Genomic DNA, 12,009 nt, shown 5'->3' with positions numbered 1-12,009 from the left:
TGTGGTGGTATGACCCCTCCAGCATATAACATGAATGTGGAGTCTAAAATATCATACTACGTAATATCACCAATTATAATGAAGGTACCTACGTAAAGGCAAGGACAGATTTAGGGGCATATTTGCAAGCCCTGTGTGCCACCAGTGCATCACTTTTCTGACGCACCAGTGGTGCATAGTGCAGGCCCATATCTAAAAAGCCATGCAAAGCCACTTTGTGTGGCAACTCGTGGTCTTGCAGATATGGTGTAAGGCAATGCAGTGCAAGTCGCAGCGTTGCCTTACACTGCGTCAGGGAGAAGTACCAAGAGTGTTGCAGTGGGTGTTCTCATGCAACACCCATGGCTTGTGACGCATTTCCAGATTAACAAGAATCTGTAAACCTGGGAATGCTTCAAAACTGTACGCATCCCAAGGGCAGACACAACATGGAGAAATATCCTTATTCCTACTTGGTGTTTCCTCTTTCCATGTGTGCTGCACTTTGGAGCACACATAGAAAGAGAAAAATGACTCCCAGGATTGTTTTTTGTGGAGGAAGGTGCCCCTTCCTGCACAAAAACAGTCCTGCTGACAATGCAGACGCCTTTGCACCCTGCATTGGCGCTAGGCAGCAATTTGTGCACAAGCACAGGGAGAAAGGACAAAACTGCACTGTATCTTGCTATTACAGTGCACATCTGCTGCTGCGCTACAGGCCGTGTAACTATGCCCCATAGTCTACTTAACTTCACATACATAGATATACCCTTGTGATATGTTTTGTCAAGGCATGTAGATGTGAAGTTAAAAATACTAAGGGCCTGACTAAGAGTGTGGCGGATGGGATTACTCTGTTACAAACATTACGGATATCTCATCCGTTGTATTATGAGTCCATTATTTCATATGGACATCGTTATACGGTGGACAGGATATCCCTCCCATTTGTGACAGTGTAACCCCTCCACCAAACTCTGAATCAGGCCCTAAATCTATACTTACCTTCGTGATATTTTGGTAATCAATATTTATGCTACAATATTTTAGAACCACAATATCTTTGCTGTGCTTGATTTCTGACATACAACCGCCACTTACACCAAAGTTGCCAAGATGCCTCGCTGAGAAACTGCTTACTTCAAGGGGAGCCACTCTTATTTTTCGTAATGTTAGCCATAACTTAGAATTACATATTTTCTCACTACTCTCTGTCTTGGAATTCTCCATCTATTGAATCGTGTCAGATTCCCATAATTCTTAAATTTTAGTCAATTAGAAACATGCCCCAGGCTTTTTTTTTTTTTACAGGTCTTGTACTGTATGATTTTTAACGTAATTGTTTTTGTCCTTTGTGCAACTCTCAGTGGCTGAGCAAGTAAGGTTCGTACTTTACATAAATGTTGTTTATAAATAACACATGCAGTGACCATCATTCTACACACTGTAAATTATCAACTCAAAATTACGTGACACTGTGGCTTAGAGGTCCACTAAACCGAGCGAGTCGTATGTAGATCCAAGGAAGCTGGCATGATGCCAAACTTAAAGGATAACCATTGGTTATTTAAAGGAGGCCTATTTAGACGTTACGAAAGTTGGCCATCTTACGCCTAGGTTTTGACATCTCCCCATTAATCGGACCAAGAGGGACACCTGTAACAATAATACGTGGTACATTTGGGTATCCCCAGTCTGCGCTGTTACTATTGAACATCCACTGCCTTTTTTTTGTGATTCCATCTCTGTGACCAACTTTTCACAACTGTGAGGGGTTCTGTTGCCACAGGCAATTATCTTCTGTATTTTACACCCTGTTCAGCACTAACCAGGTTTGCAGCCCTGAAAAATCAAACCACACAGAATTAAGTTCTCACACAGTTTATTTCACGACCCAAGTTTCTCCGCCAATGTTCAAAAGAAGTACCATTGAAAGTCTATGGAAGGGTGATGGTTTTAGGGCCCTCCGGGTAATGTCCCTTGTCGATTTCCTGACTCTTCTTCCTCCCACAAACTTTTTATTTTAAAGTAACCAAGTGTCAGTGTGTTGTGTGCAAAAGCAGGACTGCATTAAAACCTCACTTAAGCCAGTATACCCCCTTTCCCGCCAGTGTGGGAGCAATCGGTGTGCATTCAACATTTGAAGGTTTGGAGTCCCGCTCTTCATCAAGTCGTACAGGCAGCACCATCGACTCTGTAGAGCCAGTTTTGTCCGTCTGTTTAGGATTATACCCCGGATTGTCTTTTTTACCTTCAGCTCCTTTAGTGAGGGTAGGTCTAGGCAGCTAAAAACCAGTCCTCGGCTCTGGGAAACGTCCAAGTATTCCAAAGACTTGGATTCCAGTGGGTAGGACACGCCGAGGTCCTTCACTGGCACCAGCACCTGCAGGATCAAGGTTTTGAGGTTGGGCAGTGATTTTGTGAGACCCTTCATGGTTTCAGGGCGGACTCCCTTGAAAACCCAGAAGTAGTTTAGTTCCAAGGTGTGCACTTGGTGGAAATGCGTCAGCAAGGAAACAGAGTGTTCAGACCAATCAAAAGGCAGCTTTATCTTACTCAACTTGGGGGCACTGCGGGTCAGTTTTTCGAACAGGGTCTGAAAGCTATTGTACTGGTCGGTCTTAGCGAGGCAGATCTGGGCAACGGTGCCCGAGGACGGGTAAAAATCCACAGGCTCTAGGTGCGTCAGCGTCCAGTTGAGCTCCAGCTCTTGCAGCTCACTGCAGTGAATCCCCTCAAGAAACTGCAGAAGGAAATCTGTCCATTTGGTCTTCTGGTCCCCGAGGTCGAAGCTAGCCCGGAGGACAAGCAGGCTGGCAGAACGCGAGGTCAGGTGGAAAGCGTATTGGTAGACCCACTCCTTCCACCTCTCAAACTCCAGGAAAGAGACGAGGACGCCATCCATGCCAGACTGGAAGGCCCCCAGCCTCATGAAGTCTGCCACTCTCCAGAGCCGCGGGGTCCGCATGAGCTTGGCCCAGTTCGCACACACCAGTGCGGCTGTGCATTTCTCTACTTCTGAGAGAAACGAGAAGACGTGCAGCTGACAGTCTACAGGCAGCAAGCTGAAAGGGAAGCAGGAATGGGTGTGCAGCTGGTGAACCCATTGTGCAGAGGGTGCCCTGCTCTGGTCCACTTCGAGCTCCAGTGTGGGCGAGGGAGATGGGCTGGTCTGGCGAACATGTTTTCTCTCTCGAAGCATACTGCGTGTGGTTATCTCGGAACTTCTTGCCATCTTTGAAGTGCATTAATGGACTGAAGGTGCAGCATTTCCATTACGGGATACAATCTGTGCATAAAAAAAAAACGGCATTGTATCAATTGATCGTACTTGGCAACTATACAAAAAGTGTTCGGAAACATTTAACCTTTAATGTATTCGTTTCTGACATGGCAGATTTCAGAATACATATCTGGATACCTGCTCAAGGGAATTAGAACATACATTAGAGGACCTACAACAAGCCGAGCAAAAGGGCAGGCATAGATCCTACTGAACCATTGTCCAGCCCAAAAGACAAATGTAGGATACATTTAAATTGCTGACTGCATGTTTTCAGTAGATGCTGTTTTTTCAAACCCCCATTTCATAAATCACAAGTAAATTCAATCACATCATAAAGGTTCCGGTAAATTAAGCAAAGTGTGCAAATGGGATTGATGAAAATCATTTGTAGAATTTTGTTTTTAAAATTGTTCTCTTACAATTTCCCATGTATAACAAATAGACTCTTTAACCAAGTGGAGCTAAACCTCTACCAGGAGGAAAAGTTAACCTTTCGATAGCAATAGCTCCACCAACGAGTACATTACAAGGGTGGCTTCAACGTAGCAGCAAAAAGTCTGTGACAAAAATTCAGGACAAAGGGTCAAAATTCAGCACAAAAATTCAAGAACAAACGTCAGTTTTACAGACACACGCAAGAGAGGCCATGCCTCACTATGTTGTCTGTGCATTTATTTACTCTTTTTTAACATAGCACTATTTATTCACTGTGGACCTTTTGTGATTGCCTCCTGGTGTGCTACATTCAGGTGTCACATTACATCCTTGTTCAGTAGTAAATTAATGCCCTTCAGTACTGCGGCAAGGCCATCACCCCTACCCAAATCTACCCGATCTTTCCTGAAGAGAAAGTAACAGCAACATTTTGATTATGTTTCTGAACATTTCAAAACCCCTGGCAAACAGTTTGGGAAAAATTTAAGGTAATTAACCTTATGCTAGTTTAAACAAATTGAACAAAAACATCTGTCTTACCCCAACCGCCCATGGACTTTTAACCTACTTTTTTTAAAGAGGCAGGGCAGATGGTGTGGGTGACAGTCTCACACCTAATGACAGGATGTGATGTACCCATAACTTGTCTGTAGTCTCACTGCACTAGAGTGTATGTTTGGGACTCTACATTTATCTCAGAAATGGGAGCCCAGACGACCAATCAAAGATAATAAAAGAGTAGGATGAAATCGAGATCAAATGGGAGATCCACGGCAAGTAATTCAAAGGGTTGTTGCTAACAACTGGATACATAAAGAAGAGAAGAACAAGGTGGGACAATTCCTAAAATCAGACAAGATGGGTCCACCAAGACTATTTGAAGGTATTGGGTACCTGGGGAGTTGTCTGCGCACAGGAGCGAAACAGAAGGGGCACTGTCAAGTGGTTGAACAATCAACACCCATCCACCTTGGCAAACTCTTCTGGTGCAATGGTTCGCTGTTAGTGCTTGTGAAGGGTTAGCAGGGGCCAGACCTCTTGCAAGGTTGTGCAAGGCAATTGCCCGCTTAGTCCATGTCTTTATATGGTTTTGAAATTGAGCAAAAGCCAAACTAGAGATCTGGGTTATCCCTAAGTGTCAAGTACACATAGAATCTTCAAAATATTTGGGATGTAAATTGCACAAACAAAATTTACAAATTTTAAAATGTAATTAGTGTTTCTTTAACATATGGCACTGTTTTCGCCTTCATACACAAATAGATCTCAGATTGAACTGGGAACCAGTTACCTTTTGATACCTAGCGATTAATATCTACCATTCTTACACTGATTTCCAGGATGAAAATCTCGGCAGAGCGAACGGTCCCTCAAAGCCCAGTTTGCTTTTTGGTCTTCTCTTCTGCTTTCTGTAGAGGCCACGTGGCACTAGCGAAGATGGTGTGCTACCCCAATGATAGTATTATTTTGCAAACCTTCCCCTGCTCATCCTTCATTCCTTCTTCAGACAGGCCACACATCTGATCTGGTCGCTGCGGCGCCATCGGGAGCCCTTTCCACTCTAAAGCTAACTGTGACTGCGGGTGGATTAGATCTTCTGGACTTAGAACGCTTTTATTCAGCTGCAGATGTCCAATGGGTGGCTCACTGGCTTTCTGCCCACCTCCCTGCATGAGATGGGGTTTACCAGTAAAGACTTTTAAGGAAGGCTTAATGCACTGCTCATCGTTTCCTACAGACCATTCTATGGATCACCATCGGGGGTTATCATGCATGCCTTTCTCTTGCGTTCCCAGAACCTGTAAACTCACTGACACGAAGAAACCCTATGCTCCTGCACTACCTTTGCTAAGCCTTCCCACTCGCACAGGATGGCTGTGCTAAGAGCAACTCCATCAGTGGCATGTTACAGGTGTCTTAAAATTGGGCACTTTGTTTCTGAACAGTGAGCTACTCAATTTCCAAACCCTTGTGGCAGACTACCATCTTCACCCCGGTCAACTCCTTACTTACAACCACCTTAAATAATCATTAAATGCCCTATTTCGTGTCTGCTACCTAGCACTAACCCTACAAGAGGTGTGCCAGAAGCTCTGTACCATAGGAAATGGTGGCAAACTGATAGAATGGGTGTACAGACCTAAACTGCAACATGGAAACCACTCCAGGTCTTCTTGTCATACCACCTGGGTGATTGATGTAGCCAAACCTCTGCAAGATATGGATTAAAATATTGGACTTTCCCCACAAAGTATCCCACAGCTGTCACTTTAAGTAAATTCATAGTGCTTCCTTGTGAATGCATTCTGCCCGTTGCTTGCCATTGGCCTTGTGGTTTGTAACTCACAATTTGTTGCTTTCAATTTGCTGGCTTTATTTGTTTTAGGCAATGCAGCTTGAATTCGTCCCTTCCCTTGCCAAAACCTTATTTACAGTATCCTGCCGAGTGCTCCCTTTCTATAAACAGGCCTGTAAATCTTGTTCTTATATCATATTTGCTGTGCATTCAAAGAACAAAGTCAAATGTCAGGCTCTGTCTTCGTTGGGAACTTAGTGTTTACTTTCCTTTCTCTGACTTCAAAGTGAGAGGATTTATGCAACAATCTTGCTGGATACTGGGGTTAGGAAAGAGTTTTTTCTATCACATGACAACATTTAAATAGACTTCAGAATATATCAGAATTAGAAGTACAAATCAAGCACATTTTTGTTAATTCTGAACTGTGCTGGAAACAAATACCTTTACATGATTAAAACAAATCATTGCATAAGGTGACGCAATTTCCGAACATCATGTCTGTGCACAATATAGTTTGATTTGAAAAACTGTATATCTGTGCAAATGTAATGGTCATTTCAATCAAAAATTTGTTGTCTGTAATGGCAGTGTGTTACCACACCATGCATGCTCCACTCTGCACCACTCCACACCACTCTATCACTCCACTTTACGCCACTCCATGCCACTGTTCTCTTCTCCATTCGGAACCACTCCACATTATGCCACTGCTCTCTATACTACTTCACACTATGCCTCTCTACTCTGTACTACTCTACTCTAAGCCACTGCACTTTGTGCCTCTCTACACCACTGCGCTCTGCTCGTCTGCACGGCATACCACTCCAGTCTAGGCAACACCAATCTAATCCGCACAACTCCACTCTCTGCCACTCTGCAACGCTGCACTGTATGCCACTGCACTATAAGCTAACACACTCTATGCTAATGCACTTTACTCTGTAACACTCAACTCTATGCCCTGCACTCTACATCAATACACTGTACATCATTCTAACCTACTCTGCACCTCTGCGTTCTATGCCACGGCACTCTACACTACCTTACTCTATGCCACTTTATGCAACTTCACTCTAACCTGCACTTCTCCACTCTAAACCACCTCACTCTACTGTGAAAGAATCTACTTTATGCCACTGCACTCTGTGCCACTGCACTCTACCCTGCACCTCTCTACGTTATGCAACTGCACTCTACTCTGAAACAATCTATTCTACGCCACTGTACTCTAAACCACTCTGACCACTGCACTCTAGTTCAATGCACCCTACACCACTGCATGCTGACACTCTGCAACACTGCTCTGGCCGCCACTATACTCTACACCACTCTGCTCTGTACTACTGCATTTTGCACCAATATACTCTATTCCACTGCATTCTATGCCACTCTACTCTGCCCAATGCCACTCTATGCAGCTGCACTCTACACCAGTGCACTCTAGACAACTGCACTGCCCTTTCCTCTGCACCACTGTACTCCATGCCACTGTTCTCTGTACCACTCTACACCACTGCACTGACACTCTACTCTGCACTCTACTCTATGCCACTATACTCTACACCACTCCACTCTGCACCACTACATTCTATGCCACGAGTCTACCCTGCACTCTATGACACTGCACCACTCTGCATTACTGCACTCTCTGCTACTCTATTGTATGCCACTCTATGACACTGCACTCTATGTAACTCTACCCCATGCCACTGCACTCTAAACGACTGCACTGTACGTCACTGCCCTCTACTCTGTACCACTGTACTCTACGCCACTGCTCTGTGCCACTCTACTCCACTCTACACCACTGCACTGACACTCTACTCTGCAGTGTTGCACTCTTCACCACCGTACTATAGACCAATGTACTATGTACTACTGCATTCTATGCCACTGCACTCTGCCACTCTACATCACTCCACTCTACAGCACTTTGCCCGACTCTTCACCACTCTACACTACACCACTGCACCCCCTGCAACGTGAGTCTACTCTGCAATGTATGCCACTGCACCACTCTACACTACTGCTCTCTCTGCTACTCTATTGTATGCCACTCTACTACTGCACTCTATGCCACTCTACTCTGTCCCATGCCACTGCACTCTAAACCACTGCACTCTACGCTAACGCACTGTAAACAACTGCACTGTACCCCACTGCACTGTACTTTGCACCACTGGGCTCTACGCCACTGCTCCTATGCTACTCTACTCCACTCCACACCACTATGCCACTAGCTTTAAGCCATGCTGAACAGCAGCTTCTCTGGTGTATAACATGGCTAATGGCTAAAACACATTAGCAAAGCCAATAACTCTCTTGTAGATGAGACATATTGGCTTTGCCAATGTTTGTTGGTACCGAGGTACCTGAAAGAACTGTGAAAAATATAATTACATCATAATAAAGCCTGCTACAAAATGCGCAAATACATTTCGGTTAAATTTTAAAAAAAAGTGCTTCTCAAATACAGATTTGAATAATATACAGTTTATACCTAGTGATAAAAAAATGTATAACACTCCATTAAAACCACACACTCCACAGCTCACCTTGGAACACCATTACAATACCTCTCTGAAAGAAATATCTTTGCCACCAGAAAACTTCAAGTGATTCCTTTTAGTAAAGTCAATGCAGGTTTTCAAGCCCTTTTTGTATTTGCAGATTTACCAGTTGTGCACATTTGCATGTCTTTAGGGAAGGAGACCCCCTGGCAAGAAGGCCTTTTCTTACCTGTCTGCCCCTCCCTCCCTCAGAGCACAGGAGACCCCCTGCCTTCCAGCCCAGCTGGGGAAACTCCTCTGCCTGTAATTTCGCCCTGCCTCCGTTGCCCTTCAGGTGAAAGGCTAAAATTACGGACAAATGCCGTCCGTTAAAGCTTTCATCACCGACAACGGACAGCAGGGCGAAATCACGGACAGTCCGTGAAATTTACGGACGGGTGGTCACCCTAGGTCCACCCATCATGTGCCAGAGGAGATTTTGGTCGGAAAAATACTCAAGCACATTAATAGCTCTGGGTCATATCGCTTTAAACCCCAACACATCTGATAGAGGAGTTGTTATAGCAACGCATTGTTTGGTGCACAAAACCCTGCATCAGAATGGAGCTTCTGAACAATCCGTATCCATGATATGGCACTATAAAGCGAGTACACCATAAGCACCCGTGTGGTTGGTCCATTTGATAATATCAACCACGTGCACTCTTCCAAGTCTTGCTAGCTTATTTGTGCTACTTAACGGAGGTAGGTAAATTAATGTATGGGAGATTTACTGCACTTACCATATGTATTTTCGAATGGCATTAGATGAAATAATTATCCCATACAAAAATAATCCAGCATTTTCATTAGCTGATTATTCAGTATGTACCACCTGGGCAGCCACGTCCGCTTCCCTCTGGAGTGGTTTATACCCATAGAGTGTTTTCAGGGCTTGTTAAATTTCCATTCTTTAACACATACGAAGAACAGTTAATTATTGTCAAACAATACATTGTAATCAGGGTCCGCTTTCGAAATAAGTTCAGGTTCTCTCTATACTTGTCTGGTAAGAGAAATGGTTGATTTAGCATCTCAGTAACACATGGAGCATGTACAGTTCACGCTGCAGCGGCGGTGAGGGTTTACGGCCCTCTCCCCACCCTCTTGGCTTCTCTTCACGGACACACGGGTCCCTGCTGCCTCCGTGTGCTCCACGCACGCAAAGTAATCCGTCCCTCTGACACCGCTTTGCTCGTTATTCTTTGTTAATGAAGAAACTGCCTAACAATTTTGTTTAAAAAAAAAAAAAAAAAAAAAAAAAAGAACTTACACACTGTTCCTTACAGATGTCCGTGTTGCCCCCGGTAGCCCTCCTTCTACGCCGCGCAGAGCAGCCACCGGCCCAGCAGCAGAGACCGGCTGCCACAGGAACCATTGTAGCACATCCGCAGCACCACTTCCGGGACAACAACCCTGGAAACCGAAGACGGACTTCACTGCGTCCCAGCGTTCCAGGCGTCTGATCTGCCAACGTCACTTCCGAAAAATGGCCGACGCCCTCAGGCAGTCTCTACGGTTCTATTGAGGAATGAAAAATTTGCTACCATTCCCGCCAACAATTTTCAATTCTGTTAACCCCCTCGCTGCCAGGCCTTTTCCCCCTCATGTGCCAGGCCTTTTTTTTGGCTATTTGGAGCATTTCGCGCTTAGGCCCTCATAACTTTTTGTCCACATAAGCTAACCACGCCAAATTTGCGTCCTTTTTTTCCAACATCCTAGGGATTCTAGAGGTACCCATAGTTTGTGGGTTCCCCAGAAGGAGGCCAAGAAATTAGCCACAATACAGTGAAAATTTCGTTTAAAAAAAAAAAAATGGAAAAAAGGGTCTGTAGAAGAAGGCTTGTGTTTTTTTTCCCTGAAAATGGCATCAACAAAGGGTTTGCGGTGCTAAACTCACCAGCTTCCCAGCTTTCAGGAACAGGTAGACTTGAATCAGAAAACCCAATTTTTCAACACAAATTTGACATTTTACTGGGACATACCCCATTTTTACTATTTTTGGTGCTTTCAGCCTCCTTCCAGTCAGTGACAGAAATGGGCGTGAAACCAATGCTGGATCCCAGAAACCTAAACATTTCTGAAAAGTAGACAACATTCTGAATTCAGCAAGGGGTAATTTGCATAGATCCTACAAGGGTTTCCTACAGAAAATAACAACTGAAAAAAAAAAAGATTGAAATTGAGGTGAAAAAAACAGCAATTTTCTCTACGTTTTACTCTAACTTTTTCTTGCAATGTCAGATTTTTGAAAGCAATATACCGTTACGTCTGCTGGACTCTTCTGGTTGCGGGGATATATAGGGCTTGTAGGTTCATCAAGAACCCTAGGTACCCAGAGCCAATAAATAAGCTGCACCTTGCAGTGGGTTTTCATTTTATACCGGGTATACAGCAATTCATATGCTGAAATATAAAGAGTGAAAAATAGCTATCAAGAAAACCTTTGTATTTCCAAAATGGCCACAAGATAAGGTGTTGAGGAGCAGTGGTTATTTGCACATCTCTGAATTCCGGGGTGCCCATACTAGCATGTGAATTACAGGGCATTTCTCAAATAGACGTCTTTTTTACACACTCTCTTATATTTGGAAGGAAAAAATGTAGAGAAAGACAAGGGGCAATAACACTTGTTTTGCTATTCTATGTTCCCCCAAGTCTCCCGATAAAAATGATACCTCACTTGTGTCGGTAGGCCTAGCACCCGCGACAGGAAATACCCCAAAACACAACGTGGACACATCACATTTTTTGACAGAAAACAGAGGTGTTTTTTGCAAAGTGCCTACCTGTAGATTTTGGCCTCTAGCTCAGCGGGCACCTAGGGAAACCTACCAAACCTGTGCATTTTTTAAAACTAGCGGCCTAGGGGAATCCAAGATGGGGTGACTTGTGGGGCTCTGACCAGGTTCTGTTACCCAGAATCCTTTGCAAACCTCAAAATTTGGCTAAAAAAACACATTATCCTCACATTTCGGTGACAGAAAGTTCGGGAATCTGAGAGGAGCCACAAATTTCCTACCACCCAGCGTTCCCCCAAGTCTCCCGATAAAAATGATACCTCACTTGTGTGGGTAGGCCTAGCGCCCGCATCAGGAAATGCCCCAAAACACAACGTGGACACATCCCATTTTTTGACAGAAAACAGAGGTGTTTTTTGCAAAGTTCCTACCTGTAGATTTTGGCCTGTAGCTCAGCCGGCACCTAGGGAAACCTACCAAACTTGTGCATTTTTGAAAACTAGAGACCTAGGGGAATCCAAGATGGGGTGACTTGTGGGGCTCTGGCCAGGTTCTGTTACCCAGAATCCTTTGCAAACCTCAAAATTTGGCTAAAAAAACAAATTTTCCTCACATTTCGGTGACAGAAAGTTCTGGAATCTGAGAGGAGCCACAAATTTCCTACCACCCAGTGTTCCCCCAAGTCTCCCGATAAAAATGATACCTCACTTGTGAGGTTGG

General features: G+C 44.4%; 1 protein-coding gene across 1 annotated transcript; it reads right to left on the bottom strand.

Moving 5' to 3' along the window:
• Window positions 1-1,844: 1,844 nt before the first annotated feature.
• On the bottom strand, window positions 1,845-9,957 carry LOC138282905 (uncharacterized). Its single transcript, XM_069220918.1, has 2 exons — window positions 9,822-9,957; window positions 1,845-3,268 (listed from the first exon to the last, which is right to left on the bottom strand). The coding sequence occupies exon 2, from the start codon at window positions 3,212-3,214 to the stop codon at window positions 2,003-2,005; it is 1,212 nt and encodes a 403-aa protein (XP_069077019.1). The 5' UTR covers window positions 3,215-3,268; window positions 9,822-9,957; the 3' UTR covers window positions 1,845-2,002.
• Between the last annotated feature and the right edge of the window lie 2,052 nt (window positions 9,958-12,009).

This window comes from Pleurodeles waltl, chromosome 2_2, assembly GCF_031143425.1.
Source record: "Pleurodeles waltl isolate 20211129_DDA chromosome 2_2, aPleWal1.hap1.20221129, whole genome shotgun sequence".
NCBI lineage: Eukaryota > Metazoa > Chordata > Amphibia > Caudata > Salamandridae > Pleurodeles > Pleurodeles waltl.
This window is presented reverse-complemented; position numbering and strand designations above follow the sequence as displayed.

Coding starts and splice junctions, on each gene's coding strand:
- LOC138282905 (XM_069220918.1), bottom strand. CDS start 3,214: ATGGCAAGAAGTTCCGAGATAACCACACGCAGTATGCTTCGAGAGAGA.